Genomic DNA, 22220 nt, shown 5'->3' with positions numbered 1-22220 from the left:
CCTTATGCGTGGAATGTAAAAAAAAAAAATCAACATTATCAGCTGTATATAAATGATTTAATAAAAATAGAACATAAAACATCTTCTTTAACGAGTTATTATTAGGATAGCACTTGTCTTTAAATGTTTGATAGTGTATAGCACGATATGGAAGATACACAGATTATATATCACCCATTGCCATTCACCATATAATACCTTTAAAAATAAAAGCATTATCGCACAGTGCACCATGCAGAATTGCATTGGTCCACTTCAGACTGTCAGTGGCAAGATAAGACAACTTGTTTCCTGTTATTGCAAAAGTGTAGTACAATAAGACGTCAAGAATTTACGTCACAGAAATAAAGATATGGAACAAAAAGTGACCTCGGATTATCACTCTTGTGTTTTATACACATGTACAATAGTTTCTTGTTCATACACATGTTTATACAGACCCAAAAGTAACATTTACAAATTGAGTTGTAAAATTAACATTCGAGGATTGAATTTAAAATCGGAAACACACGAAGTCAAGATGGATTGGAGAAGACAAAAGCTCCAATCTGAGACAATGTACATCTTCAATGTGTGTCTCTTGTGTAATCGGTATCCTCTACTGGCACGCGTCATTCCATAGACGATAATAGTAATTAAGCGAACAAGTAAACTATTTAAAAAATATGAAAACAAAGCTTATTTAATGATAACAAACACGTTTGTCATATCTCTAAATGCTGCGAGATGTATCTCCCTTTTTATTAAAATTAACAATAACTACTTAACTTACTGTATTTTTCAAATTGATTCATGGTTTGTCATCTACAATGGGTAACTGTGTAAAATTTCAACTTTATTCAAGAAGGGGAAATGGGAGAATTAACGTGTACAATTTTTTATTTTCAGGTAATGAAACTTAAAAAATACTTTCTTTGATTAAATCAGTTTCTTTTTAGCCTTCCAATAAATAACGATATCAGTAGATTAAGTAGATTATGCCAGCCTTAAAACAATAGTGAACAAATAGTTATATACAAGAATATAAAATAAGAAGATAGTGAAAAATAAAACGACTTTAAAAAGTAATATTAACAATGGATCATTTATGCATTAAAAAAATCTAGATCTAAGTATCTTCTCCCTCTCTAAATAAGTCTGGAGTGAAGAAGGGCGACCACTGAGACGAGGGCGATGCTGATATTGTACAGGACACCGTCTGTTGGAGACATAACAAAATAAAATTATCGTTAGACATTAAGTGAAGTACTGTGTTTTTCGTTGTTCAAATAGAGTCTATATATAAATCCATTAGTTCTGATCTACTTGTGTAGTAGTTCTGTCAGTATACATTCAACAAATGTATACATTGTATGCTTTGTATGTGTAGTGTAACTGAACCGTTCATTCCTGCGTGTGTCCAGTGTGTCAGAAGGTCATGTCTGTTGTGTGTCCAGTGTGTCAGAAGGTTATGTCTGTTGTGTGTCCAGTGTGTTAGAAGGTTATGTCTGTTGTGTGTCCAGTGTGTCAGAAGGTCATGTCTGTTGTGTGTCCAGTGTGTTAGAAGGTTATGTCTGTTGTGTGTCCAGTGTGTCAGAAGGTCATGACTGTTGTGTGTCCAGTGTGTCAGAAGGTTATGTCTGTTGTGTGTCCAGTGTGTCAGAAGGTTATGTCTGTTGTGTGTCCAGTGTGTCAGAAGGTCATGTCTGTTGTGTGTCCAGTATGTCAGAAGGTTATGTCTGTTGTGTGTCCAGTGTGTCAGAAGGTTATGTCTGTTGTGTGTCCAGTGTGTTAGAAGGTCATGTCTGTTGTGTGTCCAGTGTGTCAGAAGGTCATGTCTGTTGTGTGTCCAGTGTGTCAGAAGGTCATGTCTGTTGTGTGTCCAGTGTGTTAGAAGGTTATGTCTGTTGTGTGTCCAGTGTGTTAGAAGGTTATGTCTGTTGTGTGTCCAGTGTGTTAGAAGGTTATGTCTGTTGTGTGTCCAGTGTGTCAGAAGGTCATGTCTGTTGTGTGTCCAGTGTGTTAGAAGGTTATGTCTGTTGTGTCCAGTGTGTCAGAAGGTCATGTCTGTTGTGTGTCCAGTGTGTCAGAAGTTTATGTCTGTTGTGTGTCCAGTGTGTTAGAAGGTTATGTCTGTTGTGTGTCCAGTGTGTCAGAAGGTCATGTCTGTTGTGTGTCCAGAGTGTTAGAAGGTTATGTCTGTTGTGTGTCCAGTGTGTCAGAAGGTCATGTCTGTTGTGTGTCCAGTGTGTTAGAAGGTTATGTCTGTTGTGTGTCCAGTGTGTCAGAAGGTCATGTCTGTTGTGTGTCCAGTGTGTCAGAAGGTAATGTCTGTTGTGTGTCGATAGAACGATGAGTCAAGTGAATTTACTGTTTATATTCTTATCTTATATAATATAATCGTTACTTCAAAAAAGAAGATGATTACGTCCTACGCGTCATGTATCTAGTCATGCATGTTAATCAATGATTTTGATTCTGCCAAGTCACTGATTTCCTGGCTGGCTCAGGCTACCCATTCCATGCTCTAATAATTTGTTCTAGCATAAGGAACGAGAAAGACGCAGTGGCTGAGCGGTTAAGCTTGGCTTCCGAGCCGGGGTCCGGAGTTCGAAGACTGGGAATTTTAATTGCGGGATCTTCGGGCGCCTCTGAGTCCACCCAGCTCTATTGGGTACCTGACGTTAGTTGGGAAAAAGTAAAGGTGGTTGGTCGTTGTGGTGGCCACATGACACCCTCGTTAACCCGTAGGCCACAGAAACATCATCTGCCCTATAGACCACAAGGTCTGAAAGGAAAACTTTTTTTTTAATATGGAACGAGGAATGTGATCTTGTTGAATCAAGCCTACGACTAGTTGAGTTATTGTATTACAGTATGTAGTCTTATGTAGGCATTTAACAAGTGTGCATATTGTTACAACATTTAAAGGAGGCAACTCAACGAGGTATGGGAACAAAGATAATACAAAGTTTAATCAACATAGATCATAAAAAAAACAAGACCCGTTTCAATCTCAATCTTTTCGCACTTCCTCTTCCTCTCTCCCCGTTCATTTAGTCCATCCTCGTGCGTTGGTGCGCAACCATAGAGTCACTACAGAACATGGTCATTACAATATATTAGTGTAATTTAATTACTATCTATTATCTATCTATTATCTATCTATTATCTATCTATTATCTATCTATTATCTATATGGTGGCGGGGTTCCCAGGTTCGAATCTTAATGAGATGCTATAAAGGGATCCTGGTTATCGCCTGCAAAGACCCCGCATCACATATGAGAAGTTTAGAAACAGGGTCACAAAGGTAATTAAACTCACACAAACCTTCCTCCAGGGTACAGTACCAGGAAAAAAAAAGAAACAGAGAAAGCAATGGTAGGAAAACATCAAAGAATGTACGGGCTTTAAATGAAGGAGGCTGAGTGGTAAAGCGCTTGGTTTCTGAACCGGTTTTCCCTGTTTCGAATCCAGGTAAAGACTTGGATTTTTAATTCCGGGATTTTTAGGGTGCTGAGTCCATCCAGCTCTACTGGGTACGTGATATTAGTTCAGGAAAAATAAAGGCGGCTGGTGGTTGTGCTGGCCACATGACACCCTTGTTAGTCCTGGGCAACTTAAACACATGACCTTTATATCATCTGTCCCATAGACCGTAATAGAATAGACGATACATATTTGTAAAACTACGATTGATAAGATCTATAAATGCTTACTCGAGCAAACCTCTCCTTTTTGTGAGTAACCATCTGAGCATTCACACCTGTCATTGACGTCACACTGACCTGTGTAGCCATCATAAGGTAGGACGCACATGTTGTCATAATAACACAGCTTACCAGGTTCTAGAGCGACATAATATAACAATTTGAAATCAAATAATAAACACTTCAACAAAGAGAGATTCATAATGGTCGTACATGACGAGACATTGCCAGTGAGTTGCTAGGAAAGGATGCCAAACTAAAACTTGCTGAAGAGAAGAAGCCAGAGCCTTATTTCGGGCCAAATCGTGTGGAATATAGACCTAAGCTTGTTTTCCAACAATTAATTTTACTCGCAAACAGCATCAGTAAAAAGTTGTACCAGTTTCGGAATTAAACTTTTGATTACAATGTGGCTTGAATCATAGCAAACAAGCAATGAAGTTATTAGAACTGTCCCTTTGGGGAAATGCGTGAGGTGCAAAGGACATCTAGCGTTAAGCATGCTCGGGTTTTCAAACTATTATTCATTCTAAATTCCACGGAACTTAAGCACAGAGTCTCAATGCTAACATAATTGTTGAAGCGACTTTGATTTAATAGCGATTATCAACATGTATCACCCACTTGAAAGCAATGATTTTGGACGACTTCCAGATACCAAAGTAATTAATGACAACTGTATCTCCCAACGACAATAGATGGGTGCGGTTGCATTTCTTCTCTGTTCAAGTCGTATCTAGCGGGACGTTAGAAAACATGCCTGCGAAGAACAGTATTATGCTCTTTTGAAACCCTATGATGTGCTGTAACAGATGCGCAGCGGTAATTTTCCTAAAGACCAAGTCTTCTCACAGATTTGGTCTGTCTTGGTATCGATACCGATTATGCTAATTGAGTTTCTTCCATATGAACCATGAACCGTACATCTCTTTCCATATGTTTCTTGATTCTCTTTTATGTGTTCTTACACTCTTTTGGAAATGTTTCTTGTTGATCTTCCACATGTTCCTTGACTTCCATATGTGTCTTGACTCTCTTCTATATGTTCCTTAATGTTCCTCTATAAGTTCATTGATCTCCTATATTTTCATTGAGTCTCTTTTTGTGTTACTTATTTTTCTGACCCCCCACCCCCACCCCGACCTCTTTTGCAAACTCTCATAATATACTTTTTTTTTCTCGAATATTTCTTAAAACTAATTTTAGATTTCTTGTGCCAGACTTACTCGTAACAGTGACGGTTCTGGGGTCACTGCTTTCACTGATCAGGTTTTTAAACATGGCCTTACAAACATAGACACCGTTCTTACTGCTGGCGATAGACCGTAAGGGGTAGAATTTATCTGTTACTGAGGCTTTCACACCATTGCTAAGAAAAGTATAAATAAGATCAAGAATAATGATAATAAAGTAATTCAAATTATAAATAAACATTAAAATATTGAAATCTTCAGTATGCAAAAAATTGTATAACTACATGAATATTGAACTTTGTTAAAAGCACATAAGGCATATGTTCTTATCATAGAGACACCCACTTAAAAAAAATCATTTTTTTTAAAGTACTTCTGTTTCCTAAATAATGATTCGTGAGTACTGCAGAATAAATTAAAGATATTGGTTAGCGACATTTACTCCACATGTAATATTCAGCATCTATGTGTTTATTTAATCGGAAATTTGATCTTTTATTTAAAAAAAATTAGTGATTTGACGGTTCTAAAAGTAACTCACATTGTCCATTCAAAAGTCATACTATCAACTCCTGAATCAGTAGTACACACTAGCCAGTAGTCCCCCGTCTCACCAAATCTTGTTGCACCTCCAGAAGATCCAATGATCTCAATAACTGGCTTGGAAATAGTTGCTGTGAAATTGTGTGAAAAGAAATACTTATTACGTTTATAAGTACAAATGTTGTTTTTTTTTATGGTTTTATTAATTCTTTATTTGTTTGGCTTATTTCAACCAACGAAAAGATTCGCCTTCACCACTTCCACCTATCCCTTAGTCTGTTGGATCGTTGGGGCACCACACAAGATTTGGCCATCGTGTTTCTCCATTCCTCTCTTTCTTTTGCCTTGGATAGAACCTCTTTCAATGACAGGCCCGTTCATTCTTTTATGTTGTCTTCCCATCGCTTTCTCTGTCTTCCTTTCCTTTCCTGGTATTGTTCCCTTAAAGAGGATCTTTGTGAACCCCGAAGAGATTGTAATATGTCCATAGAGCTTTAGTTTCCTTTTTGTTTTGTTTTTTGTTGTTTTTTTTTAACTAGTTGGCAGGTTATTGTCTTCGTTTGTGACGCGGTCTTTGAATGTGATACCAAGGATCCTTCTGTAGCATCTCAATTCCATTGCTAGGATCCTGCTCTCTAGCTCTGCAGTCAACGTCCAATACTCGCATAAAAGCATATAAGAATGTGGCCATGACCAGGGAGCGCATCAGTCTGATATTGGTGTCGAGGACTATCCTTTTGTCTTTCCATATTATTTTGAGTTTTGTCAGAGCTGCTGTGGACTGTACAATTCTGGCCAGTAGTTCAGTTTTGTTTCCCTCATCTGATGTGATAGCTCCAAGGTATTTAAAACTACTGACTCTTGTCAGCTTTTCACCTCCTATACTGTTTGTTGTATCGAACCACCAAGTAGACTACCTCTGGACCACATTGTTTTTGCTTATCAATATATGTCCCATATTTTAACCATTGGTTTTGGTAATGGCTATAAATATCGTAATAACTGAAGGGAGGCAACTCAACGAGACACAGATGTTTATTTCCAGGACATCACAAATACATGTAGAACAACAAGTCTTGAGCACAGCATCTTTACATCAGCTCTCACTTGGGCGGAAATCGTTCTCTCTCTCATGTCAACATCCGACTCAGTCTTGTCACTAATAGTGCGAACCTTTTTTCTGCACTAGCATGGATTGCGGTGCTCATGGCAGAGTTATAACAATATATTAAGAGATTTATTTTACTTAAGATATCTGTGTCTAAATACGTCATTTCGGTAAATTGTTCAATTAAAATATTTAATATCCGTATGTCAAACAAAAACTATTTCTTTGTTACTTAACATTTAGCTATTAATCTCTGTTCTAAGATTGATTCGTATAGGTCAGAAACACAATATAGTAAAAATATATTAAATGCTAATAAATTGTATTACATCATTTTAAAAAATGCAATAATGTCATTTATAACTTTTTATAACTTTTTTGTACATCATTTATAAAATTCCTTTACGTCATTAGTAAATTTAACACGTCATGTATCAATTATTTTCATGTCATTTATAAATTAGAAATACCATATTCAAAGACTCGATTTTAACAGTTAAGGAATGGTATATACGATGTAATGTATGTAATGCAATGTCATAAAACTGTCAGGCAGAGTTGAGCCTTCGGGTCTTGAAATTCTAGACTGGCAAAAGTGAACAAGAGCTTCCTTTCACCGTTATGTCTGTTGGGGGGGGGGGGTCAAACTCGCGACCAGGGACCGCCATTTTCTTTTCTATACCAGGCAAATCGTGCAGGACACGCCATTTATGGAACGGCCCTTTTAGGAACGGCACCTGGATTGTGACAATGTTGTGGGAGCTTTTTTACAACTCCGCACAGTGGAATGAAGATGCCCTCGCACCCCCTTAGGCACCCTCATGGGAGTCCTGTTTCGCTACCCCTTAGCCTAATCGCTTTCACCTACGGTCGTCTCAACCCTGGCGCCACTATGAGGCAGGGTAGCATGCCCAGGATACAAGCTTACAGACTTAAGGAACACTTCACAGTCTGGTATTGATCATTGACAAAATGAAATAAAGATTTGGATTTTTACTTTCGGTCTTAAAATTCTATTAAACCAAGTGAGTAAAAACTAAACTAAAAAGTATCCTAGCTTGTCTTAAAGCCTTGCCTCTAGATGCACACACAATATGCCAGCAGTTTAACATATAAAATGGCCCTGTAAGTGAACAGTAGACTTGTTTCCCAGATGATAGAGGCCTACACTATCTCTTGTTCTCCAGAACTATTGTTCTAGCATGCAATAAAGAATATTTCCTCTATACTTCTATCATATACATAAGGATTTTTAACATTTATTTTTGTTAATGTGCATGTGATAAAAGATATCTTTGTATTTGATTTAATCTAGATATTTGGTTCCGATATCAAACGTCTATTGTCCGGGTGTCTTATCGCGTAGATTTTTATAAAACATATATTACAGTTACCTCTTTTGCGAACTCCACTCGTAAAACAAGCAAATACTTTTTAAAACAAAAAAGCTTATATTAATGTGTTTTAATTAGTTTGGATCAGTCATGTCATTAAATATGTAATAGATCTAGACTAACAATAATACATTAGTGGGATATATTTGTACGAACAGTTTTTGTAACACGCAATTTCATGCTCTTAGCTTTCTCAATATCACTCAATATCTGGGTGATCTGTTTTTAAATGGGTTTTTTTTTTTAAAGAAGGGAACGACCTGAATTCGGATTTGTGAGCTGAAGTCTTATCAGGCATCTCAAGCCAACGCGGTAACCACTTTGCTAGCGAAGAGTCTATGAACATGGAAGATTGTAGAGTTATCTATTGTTTCTAATTCCTGTTTATGTTCACCAAGCCTGAGTCGGCAGTTTAATATAAAGGGGACTAATTCTGCTTATACCAACCCCTTCAGCCAATTAGTAAATCTTTCTCTTGTTTGAGATACCACTAAGTAATTTATTACCAATAGTTAAACAACTTATTGGTTAATTTTTTTTAAATTGATTCTTATGTTCTCAAAAATAATTGGCAAAATTTCAGCTTGATCCGAGATTGGGTTTCGGAGAAATAACGTGTACACACTTTTGACCAGACAGTGTTGATATAAGCTTAAAAAATCACACATTTCCTGATTGATTGATTCATAGTAGCACTAAAAAAGGGAAATGTTTCTACTGACAACAGGTATCCATTTACATGTTTTTTAGTCACCAGCCAAAGTGTCTGAAGAGTTTAAGGTTACTTACTCAATACTTCTATGCTTGTTGAAAATATCTTTTGAACTCTGTTTTCGTGCCTACATACGTATACGCCGTTGTCTTGTGCACTGACGTTGTCGAGCTGAAGTTTCCTGTCATACTGTCCGACTATGTCGTATTTTCCTTTTCCCCATTGGTATCTGTGTTGGTCTGAAGTACGTCCGCCGCAAACCAGTATCACGCGACCACCTTGTAGGGGTTTTGTTGCGCTGGCTATAAGTCCAGTGTCATCAACTGATTTCGAACAAGAATAACATTTGTAAAAAGTGTATTCGAAGTGTAATTCTATCAATTAGTTTGGATCAATCATGTAATAAAGGAGACTAATTCAACTTATACCGCCACATCTGTCTAGTACAATTTCTTTTCCTTGTTTCATACCAAAACAAAATAATTAATTACTATAATTAATTTGCTAACTGCTTTATTTTCTTTAAAATTAATTCTTGCTATGTCGGGTACATGAAATAATTGTGGAAAATTTCTACTTAATCCAAGATTTAAATGGGAGAAATAAGGTGTACAAAATTTATACCAGACAGAGTGAGTTATATAGGCTTTGTAAAAAGTAGATGAAGATCATAAACTATCTTTTTTTTTTTGTCATTTTGTTTCCTTTTGAATCGAATAGTGCAGAAAGATCCTAGGTATCACATACAAAGACCACATCACAAACGAAGAGATTAGAGAAAAGATTAGTTCAGCGATATGACCCCACGGTGACCTGCTAAGTACTGTTAAAAAACGCAAACTGAAACTCTATGGCTACATTACAAGGTCCTCAGGACTTGCAAAAACCTTCCTTCAGCGAACATTACCAAGAAGAGGCAGACAGAGAAAGCGATTGTAAGACAACATCTAAGAATGGATTGTCTTGTCATTCAAAGAGATTCTATCAAAGGCCAAAGACAGAGAGGAATGGACAAAGGCCGTCAACAGATCTTGAGTGGTGGCATAACAGTCCAACAGACTAGTCGAAAGTGAAGGTGAAGAGTAGGGACTAATACCTCTACCTACCAATGTTCACTCTAAATTTATTGATCGAAGGAACAACTGTTTGATTATCCATTTGTACGGCGCATGTGACGTCATAGGAACCCACAACTGAAGGAAAAAATATAGGGCTTGATTCGTTGTTTATAGTTTTGCCGTCCATCTGAAAGGTAATCAAAATCGGAAGAATGTTAACATCACTGGCTCCGGGACTTTAAATAAAAGACTTTAGGGATTTCGTTTGTTTTGTTTTGTTCCTTTTTTTTTTTTTTTATAAAAAAATATTTATTCTGACTTACCTGCCAAGTAAAAATAAATGTTCTTGAACCATATTCTTTCATAGAAGGAATAAAGGAACATTCCAGAAACGCTTTATTTGTGTTCAGGACAGTGACATTCAAGATGTTTGCTAAAAAAAGAAATGAAAATGTTATTGAAATTTTAAGAAATAGGTTGATTTAAGTACGCAAATATAAGATTCCTAGGATCTTTCTGTACTATTCTTACTGCTTTATTTATGCCATTTTGGCGCAAGGAGATCTGTCAAAGTTTAAAACACATTACATTTTGAAATAAATTTTTTATACAAAGAAAGGCCTGAATATTTTTAAAAAATTTTAACTTCAATTTATTTAAAAATAAAAACAACAGAAGACAGAGTTTAAACTATTTAACAAATTAATAACGCGAGTAATAATGTTAAATTTGTGTATAAATTGACAAACTCCCCACCCCGCCCCCGGATAAATTTCAGGTTTCGTCTTTAGGTAGAGAACCAATGTGCTCCCACCCTGCACTTTCACACCGGCAAGTTGGTAGCAACTTTGCCAGGCCTAGGGCCATGTGGGTTGGTGAATGTAAGATTTCTCATTCGCAAAGAAGTCTTTCTCTTAGGTACATGGTCCGATAAGTCTGTCTGTTTGAATACAGAACCTGTGTTTTTAGTATATGTGATTGGACCAAAGCGCTCTGAGCATTCTATAAGCATGAAAGTAGCGCTATATGAAAGCTATAATAATAATAAGAGACAATAAAATAAAATGATAATGTTATAAGTAAAGCGAATGCGTGAATGTAAAAATAGTATAAATAGTGCTATTAAAATAGCTAATCGACCTAAATCCATTTTTGTTACAAAAAGATTTCCTTGCATATACTTTGAGATCTAGATCTAGAGTCTAATATAGTTTTTGACCTACATTAAACTAGAGTCATTTGTTTAAATTAAGTAAAATACATCTACTTTTACATGTTAGGCTTGCGGTACATATGAATGGAACTATTAAAATGTAATGTCAACACGGCTTCGCAGCTATAGCAAACGAATGTATGTAAAAATGCTTTAGAAAAAAAAAATTTGGAAGTTAATTTTATCAAAATATGAAATGAATGACAATATTTATTATGTTCATGTGTTAAAGTATAAAACTATATTTGCGAATAGAAGTTTTATCATCTTAGAGTTTAATTAGACCTAGGAATAGAGTTGAATAGAGAGATGTGTAACATTATAGTCTTGTCTAATATAAAAATGTACAAATTTAAAGCTTAATTTTATTAAATAATGAAACCAATAGACTATATTTTGTTATTTTCATGTGTCAAAGTAAAAGACTATCTGTGCAAAGTGTAGTTCTTAAAATTATATCTAGATCTAGATCCTTTCGATCTTCTCCAATGTAAATATTGTAAACATGGCCTAGATCCATAAAATAGCAACACTTTCATAGAGTTGGGCAATTTTTTGGAGGGTCTTAAGTTTGTTTTCGGGCTACTATACATATTTCACGGTTCCAGTTAGTACCCAAGGAATATTTCTGCCAAATTTTAACAAGATTGGTCAAAATGGTTTTGATTTCTATGCGGGACATATATACATACGCCTTGCTTTTTACATTATAGTATAGATAAAATATTCATACATTAATGTTTTAAAATATCTATCGCCTTGGCTATTACAGTGAAGAAACCTATACTTCATTTGGTTAAAACAGGATCATGTTGAAGGAATCTGGACTTCATAAACTTTATAAAGATTCGGCACATACCTGTAACAATCAATCTTTTCAAAGGCGAATTTAAAAAAAAATAATAATATATAATATTTATTTAAAAAGAAATAGGGATGTGATCTAGATCGGTACAACACAAAGTTAGGGGCCTATGATGCAGCTCTTGCCTCTAAATGAATTATATCACTGTAGCAGTTTGTTTATCTGTATAAATTGTATCATTGCATACGAGACAAGCTTTTATACCTCTACAACTAAATATTATGTCAGTTCGGAGTACCACCTGTAAAAGATACCAGCGAAGAGCAGTCTGGAAGAAGAAAATATCATCTTCTTTTTTTCTAGTTATATCAAATAATACTTACTAACTAATATTGGCAGTTTTGTGACAGCACTTGTTGGATTAGAAAAAGTGACTCCAGAAGATGGAGATGTCAATGAGCACGTGACATCTTGACCTGCGTTGGTACTGTCTATAGTCACACCGGAATCTCTAGTATCCACTCCGTTCAACTTGACGTGTAAGTAAACAATTCAAGTTATTAGATCTAAATGATATGTCAGGATTTGCTAAGAGGTTATAATGTTTCGGGATGTTGTTTCTCAACTCAAAGGTAAAGTTTTCTTTTTTGCTACATTATTAGAAAGCTTTTATCAACTTACTTTGTCTGTCTGTCTATCTGATTTGCAAAAAAGTTTGAACATGTTTTTTTCTACCGTTTCCCATTCTCGGATCAAGTTAAAACTTTGCACAATTATTCATTAAAATTAAATGAATGAATTTAAAAAATAACCAATTAATACATTAATTTTTGTTGATAAATTATTTTGTTTGATTCGAAATAAAGGAAATAAAAGCTACCTAATGAGAGATGTGGATATATATATATATATATATATATATATATATATATGGATCAAGTCCGCTTTATTACACTGTAACACATATTGCGTTTCACTTCCCATTACTGGATCAAGTAGAAATTTTGCATTATTATTTATATTTGATAACAATACACGAGTCAATCCAAAAATTAACCAATTAGTTAATCCTTTAGTACTAATTAATTTATTGTATTTTATATAGCCTAAATTTTAAGATACATGGAAGTACTTGGCTGTTCCTTCCCTTAGATAAGCCATGTGTGTTTTTTTTATATATTTTTTTCTAATGATTGTGTTGTTTAATTTAAAGATTTTTTTGTAAGGCCAATGGCTAAATAGGACAAGAGCAACATGTGGCCATCAAAACAACCAACCACGTTCAGGTAGTTTGAAGAGCTTCAAGAAAGTCAAGAATCTCTGCCTGGGGTTCCTTTTGGGGCATAGGCCACCAGCCAGCTTCCTCTAGGTGTGTTTGTTATACACGAGTCTCTCCAATAGTCTCTACGTCTTCCCCATCTGCCTTGCAACTGCTTCCAAAGGAAGGAACTCAATGACGTTTAATATTTAATATTAATATTCTAATACATTCTTAAAGCCTGATGTAAACTTCCATTAGTTTCAGATCAGAAAGAGCTACTCCTCCCTTTGTGTTTTGGCAAGAAACTGGTAAACTTCTGGGTTGTTGTGGAGGTCGTCGTTAGGGGGGTTGTATCACTGTGAAGTACATCTAAGCCCTAGTTCATCTTTCAACGACAGGAACATCTTAACATGTATTTATTGGAGCATTAACATTCTCCAAAGAGAGTTATGTTAATGCTCCACTAAAAACATAGTATAGTCATGGTATAGTTAATAAAAAAAACAACTTATTCCACTATATATGACATCAGCGCAACAGATTACTTCAACCAAAATACATCGCTCACCATGGACTATCTACGAACGGACAAACTTTCCTACTCTCCCAACTCTCGACTAATAACTTCAGTCTCTGACTCCTATAATATCCCACTCTCCCTCTCCTAGACCCAAGTCACCAACTAACTTTAAATCAAACATCTCATCAACCCCTTAACTACATTCGTATGTATCTCTTGATCATATTGTCACCATCTCGTGCAAGCCATGGTATATATAGTGAAACTATAAGTTGATCCCTACCATTACAACAAATAAACACGGTTTGTAACAGCCTTCGAGCTACTTACCCCCTTAACCCTTGGGGATGGGGACACACGTTCAAGATATGTGACACTATTTCCAGTAACGGGACTCATAATTAGGATGGGGCCGGGCAAAGGATGCACTAACAGGACAGTGTTCTATACCAACAGCGCAATTTAGATTGTTCCCTAGCCGCCACTATGAATCGTCGAGATGCAATTGATGCTTAAGTTACCAATAGTTTTTAATCAATTGCAATTAATAATAGAGCTGATTTATTTGTTACAAAACGTATCAAGAGAGACAGCTAGAGAAAAGAGAGAAACAGAGACGTTATGATGAAAAATAGACTTTACAGACTTCCAAACCAACCGTATACGTTATATCTCTGTATCCCATTGGCGTGTTTTGACAGTAGATAAATTCATAAGAACCGTTGAAGGCCGCAGTCGTTCTCATTTCTACCGTAGGCCGTACATTTGATGCAGCTGAAACAAAATAAAGTCTAAATTCATAGATTGCACAAAGTGGATGTGTGGAAAGTTGTAAGCTTCTCACCTTTATATATATATTATCTCTCTGTTCTTTTAGCTTACTCTATGCAGACCAGCTAGCAAACAGATAAAACATTAGGCTCAATTAGCTATGTGGTATCGAAATAGGGATTTAATATTACGATTTCTGTTTAAAAATCTAAATAATACAAATGGAATCCCTGTTATTTTGACCCAGCTCTAAAATCCCTCTTACTTAATCCCCTGGTCATTAAATCCCCAAGTCCTTTGCCCCCCCCCCCCAAATCTTAAAAATAATATTGATTTGATAAATAATGGTTCAATGGCGTTGTTCAAGCTTTGGCTTTTAATACTCATTTAATCTTAAAACAGTGTCAGGTTCGACTTCACATAGCGGCTTAATCGCTGCCCCATCTATCATTAAATAACATTAATTCCCTTAATCTCAACACCAAGCAAATAATTAATTAACAATAATTATTGAATTAAATAATTAATTTATTTTTTCCTAATGTTTTGTCAGTTACTCTGAATTATTGTGCAAAGTTTCAACTTGATCCAAGAATGGGGAAAAGGAGAAAAAATAAGTTCAAACTGTTGACCAGACAGGCAGAGTGAGTTGATAGAAGCTTTGTACAAAAAAAAACAAAAAAAAAACTAGAAATTAGTACTCTTAGGATTTGCATTTGCTGCTCATACACATTGAGCTGCACATAAATACTATCTCATCAAGTTTTTTTTTTACATTTTCATTTCATTTTTTAAACACAATAGACCATAAAATCATATTTTGTCGCATTTGGGTGTGCGTAGTCCGGTAAAACATTGCACTCATTCTTAATCTTTGGAATCGAATATAATGAAGCGCCGATGGTCGACCATTGTCAAGGTATACTGTTGTATGCAAACGTGACATGAAGCTCTTCAAAATCGGCACTATAAGCTGGGAAAAAGTGGCACTGTTATGGAGAGTGAGCATAAAGGAAAGGTCCCAGATTGCAGATGCTATACACAACAGTAGTAGAATGAAGGGTGAAAGTACAACAGACTAAAGGAAATTGAAAGAAGTTAAATCATTTGATTACATTATCATCAAGGACCATGGTATTGACATCTTTGATGGATAAGAAGAATTAGAAGAATCATGATCATGCCTCAGATAACTAATTCCTTGACTATCGTCTTTCCAATTATCTTCATTTGTCAATCGCTTTCCATATCAGTCTTGGTTTTCTGAATATGTGAGCGTGATTTTACCATTGAGATTTAAAATAAAATGAAATATAATAAAACTTTCTATATTTCAATGAATGCCAAATTCAAGCACCCTGTGGTGCGCAATCATATCGCTATATGTTTTAGTTTCCACACTGGAAATTCAGATACTCGAGGTATCAGTTCTATAGGCACTGAACAACCTCTAAAGAGGAAATATGCAAGAGTCACCATGAAGGAGTATTACTATCTTGCAGGAGAGATTGGAGACTATAGATTGTTTTCTTTTAGCACATAACTACTAGCTTGGATGTCTTATTCATGCACAGTATTCATAGCATTCATAGACATATTAAAATAATTTGTATATTAAATAGAAGCTAAGTAACTATATATTTAATGACAATGAATTTTATTTTTATTTAATATATCACATATTAGAAGAGAACTATTTGAAATATTTCTGATTTCTTACTTTACTAAGTTTAACTTTCTTAGATAAAAATATCAGATAATTAAATGACAAGGTGATAAAGTGGCTGTGAATTTAAATAAAAAAGATTGGGGATTAAATGATAATGCCTGGTCACCATCCTAAAGATGTCAATGATGAGGTATAAGCAAAAAAAAAAAAAAGTAGAAAACGTTTGTACCCGTTCCCAGAAGGATATATAATGATAAACTATATTTGAAACAATATGATAACAAAATAAAATAAAATGTCAAAAAAGAAAACGCACTGAATTGATTTATATTACTTCATATTACTCCAAGTATTGGCAGTACTAGCAACAGTAGTCGATGGCATTGCAACGCTCACACTCACAAGTAAGCTTGTAAAAATTGGTCAGTTAGCTACCATATTATAAAGTGATCTACTACAAGGCACTTTATTCCTAAATGCTTAACTGATTTAATTTTTAAAAATTCAAAATCTATATTTTTCTTAAACTTTTATGTTTTTACGCCAGCGAGTCTGTGTGCCTTATACTACACATATTAAACAAATTAAACATATATACCGTCATCGACAGCTTTGAAAAGAATTGTTTGGCCTATTAAGTTTCTTCAGTCTATGATGACCATTTTTCAAATGTTTAAGTCCGTGTAAATTGAAAGTTGTTCACAGTACACATTTACAGACAAAATCTTTTTTCTTTTGTTGGTTTGACATGTTTCGGATGTTCCTTTAGATAATTTACTTCCTAGTCCGAACCTTCCACAAGACGAAGGGGGATGATAGAGGGCGGGACAACCGATCAACAGTCCATCGCGCATGCCGCATGACCAGGCAGCCATCCGCAGAATTTGAAGTAGAATTTAGTGACTTAGAAAAAAATATTTTTTGTTAAGATCTTGGGCTAATTCGATATCAGGGCAAATGGACAAAGAAAGTTAGTCAGATGCGATGCCTACCAGGCTACTTTAAGGCATGCCAGTTTGTCATAGCAAGTAAAATTTAACTTACTTAATCCACCAGGTCCACCTAACATCTCTACTATGAAAGCATCACTTAGTGGAGAAGTCACAACAGTTTCTTTCGATAGCCCTCTGCATCTGAAAATAGAGTATAAATATTATAGACCGTCATGGAAATTTGACATTTTTTTTTATGTGACAATAATGTAGTGTACACAGTGGATAAGAATGTCGGGAAACAAATATATACTTAAACTCATAGATATTTTCAATAATATTATAATTGAGAAAATAGATAATAATCGACCCCAGCTCCAGAAACAGTGTCTCTGCATTCGTCACATCTCGTCTGTCTCTACACTTTTATCGTAAGGGTGATGTGACTGTTCACCTAAGTCCATCCACTCTTTCCGGCCAGCAGTTTTTTTAAGCAGGAAATGAATAGGCTGATCAATTCTTCCCCCCCCCCCTTTTTTTTTTTACAAAACTTATTTCAACACTTCGCCGTCCATCTGTGTATATCTGGCCAAAAGTTTGTACATGTTATTTCTCCGACACCGAATCTCGGATCAAGCTGAAATTTTACACAATTATTTCTTTTACTTGACAACACAATAATCATTTTTATTTTTTAAAAATTAACCAATTAATCAATAAACTATTAGTAATAAAATATTTTGTTTGATGTCTCAAACAAGTGAAAGAAATTGAAGAACAAATGAAGTGGTGGATTTAGCTGAATTAGTCTCCTGTATAGTTCGCCTCTCTAAATTGAAAGAAACTATGCAAACTTCTTTAGTCATAAGTACCTCACTAGCAAGGTAGTTAGCACGTCGCATGGAAGAGGCGTGTGCCACGAGTTCAATGTCGGGTCGTTCCTTTTTTTTTTTTGTAACTTATAACTGAACCAGATCAGCTTTCGCCTTTTCATAATTTTAAAATTGTCCCCTTTAATTGCCAACTATACACTTCTTAAAGTACAAACGCATTGGTTGTTTTTTTTTCTGGTATCTAATTGTACTAATACCATGTTGAATTTTCTTTCAAAGGCTTGAATTCTACTTTTAACCTCAGTTTCAGCTTCCACCTTTCGCCATCATATAGGAATTGATGTATCACTAACGAAGTGTACATTTTCAATTTTAATTTGAAGCTGATGTTACTCTTCCAGATTTTCCACAGTTGGCTCATAACGACGTATTCCAAAGTATATTTGACATTAGATATTTAGATTTTGTCTAATGCTTGGCTAAAAAAATGTGTGCGACATCTCGTAGTATGTCCACCACAAATTAGTACTTTACTTTAACAGCACTAGTTTCAATACCAACTACTCTAGCTGCAACATTCAGAATTGAAGTAAGACCTTGTACCTAGTCTGCATTTTTCTATAATCATCTGCCTTCCATTGTTTCCATTATAGCATGTTCTAGCAATATGTTAAAAAGAGCTGTAAGAAGAATGAATCCTTGCCGCACACCTATGGATGTCCTCAACCTTTCTCAAATTTGTTGAAGTTGTGTACCAGTTTCTTTTGGTGTTGAGTACATGTTATATTTAACAGTCTGATGTTAAATATTTGTTCAACTTTGCATTGGGAATTGCCAAACATGGCGGATAACTTTAAATAGCTTCCTATTTTTGGTGTAACTGGTGTGAATATAATATATATATATTAGTGTAATGTAGGCCTCCTTCAGTGGTAAAGCGAGTATTGTTCATCTCGAACACTTTTTCATGTGGCTGTGAATCCCTATTATGGAGAGACACTCCCGTCCACAAATAGGTTAAGCCGGCTTTCGCTTTGGTGGTAGAGAAGCTCGCCATATTTCGCATGGCACGCTTTTCTTCCAGAGCTGAGACCCATGTTTTTTCGTTGTCCATAACTTTCTTGGTCACTGTCTCTCTCCATCTATTGAGGTCTAGAGCAATTTCTTCTCAATAATCAGTATCGATGTTCACTGATTCGATGTCCCATTTTAATACATCGATGTATCGGAGGTGGGGGCGATCAGTTTTCCTTGAGCCAGTCGCGAGTTTTCGGTATAGAATGACTTTCGGGATGCGATTGTCCTCTATTCGGCGAACATGTCCGAGCCAGCGCAGGCGGCGTTGTCTGAGGGCTGTAAGGATGCTGGGAATAGCTGTTCGCGCAAGGATCTCAGTATTGCACACTTTCTCTTGCCATGGGATTTTCAAGATCCTTTGGATTCAGTACAGCGTGAATAAATATGTGTATGTATGTATGTATGTATGTATGTATGTAAGTATGTATGTATGTATGTATGTATGTATGTGTGTGTATGTGTGTGTGCGTGTGTGTGTACACACAGACGTTTTGACACTGCGGAGTCTGATGTTTCTTTGGCTATTAATACTTTATTTTTCTTTATTAAGTTAGCAACTGTGATCCCTTAATATGGTGGCCTTGACATATTCTACTTTGTCCATTTATAAATAAAAAAATATGTAACAATCTTTCTCTTTTTATTTTCTTTTATTGTTGTTTAAGCTACCACATCCATCCAGAGCGCTTTCTCTTCTTTTACAATGATACTGTTAGTGAGGCTATAAAATGAATCTTTAAAATCACAAATGTACCCGAGAACATATTTTTGTGTTCAAAATTGAACACACTAATCCCCATTGAAAGTGTTGTTTTAACTTATTTCAATATATTCATTTTCAATATATAGTTAGGGATTTAAAAGTGTTAAAAATAAAAAAAAAGAACTTAGACCAACTTTAACTTTTTTAAAGCTAAAATAATGGACTTAAAAAGAAATCGATTTAGAAAGAACAAAATATGCACCTTTTCTGATTACTATGGAAATTATTCATTATTATTAAAGAAACCTTTTCTTTAAATAAATTTAAATTGCAATATGGTTGTTTCAACGTACCTAATTGATCCAACATTAGAAGCTGATGCTATGGCGGAGTATGTGTAAGTAGTAGTATTTAGTTTGGTCGTACCAAGATACCATTCATAGGTTTCTGCTCCATATGTTCCATCACAGTACAGTGTGATAGGTCCGCCGTAAAAGACTTGATTGGAACTAGCCATGTCAGTCTTTATAACAGGCTTATACATCTGTACTGTTCCAAAACCAAGAAATAGTATATATTCAAATATTGCTTCAAAAACAACACTACTCTAGATCTCTAATTACCAGTGGCGTCACTAGGGGATGTGGGGGTGCGGTCCGCATCGGTTGACATCCGTTATGGGGGTGACACCCAAGAAAAAAAAAGGTATTTTGCACTAATTGACTTTTTTAAATTAAGAGTCAGTGTCTAAATATCAGATGTTATGTACAATTAATATATAGATCGATATTCATTTAGTTTTATTTCGGCTAAACACATTTGAATTTTTATTGAAATTCCATCAAAATGTCCAAAGCATAACATCATATTTTATATCACAAGCAAAATGTGAAACGTGTGAAATAAAATGAGGCGACGCCAGCATGAGAGCATCTACATTAGATTTCGCACCGACGGCAGAGTATTTAACATACGGCGTCTGCTCTCCCGAACAAAATAAAGAGATGATTGCTACCGAGTTGCTCTTCGCAAAAAAAATTGGAGAACATGCTTCAGAAGTCCTCAATTGGAACTAATCCAGATCCACAAGTCAATGTCAATGGCAATATCCTTAATTAAATTGCACAAATGTGAATTCTGTCTTTCTTAAACCATAGTTTATTTCATTTTTTCTAAATATGAACTAGCTACATGAATACGTGTGTTTCTATATATATATATATTGTATATATATACAGTTATAAAAACAAAAAATGAAATTTATGTATGACTTTCTTATGTGTTGCTAATGGCCTATGTGAGAGAGCATTATGACGTGAGAGGTATACGCTTGATGCTGTTGGCTTGGACGTAATAATCATCATTTCTGAAGAAGTTCTGATATTTGTAAAACAAAACATAAAAAGATACTTACAAGCACATCCAGAACGTATAGGTACAAACGATGAGTTGAGACAAGCACAGGTCCCGCTGACACACAATGGTAGTGTGTAGTCTGTCCTCTCACAAGTAGGTTTAGTAACACATGTTGCTCCAAACACACCAGAAAGAACTGAGTAAATATTTTAGTTCAAATATTTTAAACGTCTCAATATATAAAGCAAAATTAATTGCAATAAAGATCTAAATTTCTCTTCATAAAAGCAAACATAAGTATTTCTGTAAAAAGCAATATATTTTATTTCAAAAATTTTTATTTAGGAAAAAAAAGAATTATTACAATCTAATTATATAGATATTTAACGTCTGTATTTTATAAGATTATCTATCTATCTATCTATCTCTATCTATCTATCTATCTATCTATCTATCTATCCATCTATCTATCTATCTGGTGATTACAAATACTCAACATATGATCGATGGTTTTTATCAAGAATCGGTCTCTTTAGTCAAATAAGAAGTTAGAAAAGAAAAGAATTGAATAATTGAAGAGACAGACAAACAGACTGACTGGCTGAATGAATGACTGAATAAGAGAAACATTGAGTCAGGGAGAGGGCAGAAGAAAGAGAGAACAATCTGCCTGCTTGAGTGATATGTGCTTCGTACTGGCGAATCCTGCCCGCTGCCATCCTGATGTTTGTTCGGACCAGGGAGTATTAATCCTCACTTCTGATAGTCCCAAACTTGCAAAAGAAAACTAACAAATATTAACTTCGAAGATATTATATCTTTTTTTTTTTAGAGAAAAATGAAACAAAGAATTTCGCACACCTGTAATACTGGCAAACAATACCATTAAAAGTTGTCCTAACATTGTGTTGTTGTTTGTTTTTTTTTGTTTCAAGAGATCTTGAAAGTGTTTGTAACAATTGTTGTTGTTTTTGTTTTGTTTTTTTGTAACAATCTTTAACATTAACTTTAACTTCAGTTATACACTATTAGATCCCTGGCTAGAAAAAAAATGTCTCTGTATTCCATTTCTCGTTTTAAATAAGTTACAACCTCTTCTAAGATCATACAAGTGCCTTGCTAATATTTGCTATAGTGACAACTAGACAAATGCTTCCATTGGTTGCGATAAGGCTACACTGCCGAATGGTAGTGACAATAATACATGAAATAATGTTAGTAATATTACTTACGTAAGTCAGAAAATAAAACGTGGTATCTACAAAGGTGTTTAATATATGACCTTTACGACAGAGTTCAAACAGTTTCGTTTTTGTTTTTTTTATTTTACCCAAAGATAAAGTTAACCTTTTACCGGGGGCGTGACCTTTGAAAGTGATTT

The 22220-nt window shown here is 35.1% G+C and overlaps 1 protein-coding gene across 1 annotated transcript; it reads right to left on the bottom strand.

The window, feature by feature from the left end:
* Positions 1-91: 91 nt before the first annotated feature.
* Positions 92-21873, bottom strand: LOC106076201 (uncharacterized). Its single transcript, XM_056044535.1, has 13 exons — positions 21701-21873; positions 20898-21035; positions 19837-20032; positions 16983-17071; positions 14157-14272; positions 12101-12248; positions 10023-10132; positions 9748-9886; positions 8719-8964; positions 5426-5558; positions 4918-5060; positions 3701-3829; positions 92-1198 (listed from the first exon to the last, which is right to left on the bottom strand). Exons 1-13 carry the CDS (start codon positions 21840-21842, stop codon positions 1128-1130), a joined length of 1800 nt encoding a protein of 599 aa, XP_055900510.1. The 5' UTR covers positions 21843-21873; the 3' UTR covers positions 92-1127.
* Positions 21874-22220: the final 347 nt, after the last annotated feature.

This window comes from Biomphalaria glabrata, chromosome 10 (genome assembly GCF_947242115.1).
Source record: "Biomphalaria glabrata chromosome 10, xgBioGlab47.1, whole genome shotgun sequence".
Lineage (NCBI taxonomy): Eukaryota > Metazoa > Mollusca > Gastropoda > Planorbidae > Biomphalaria > Biomphalaria glabrata.
The sequence above is the reverse complement of the archived record's forward strand: the minus strand, read 5'-3'. Positions and strand labels throughout refer to the sequence as shown.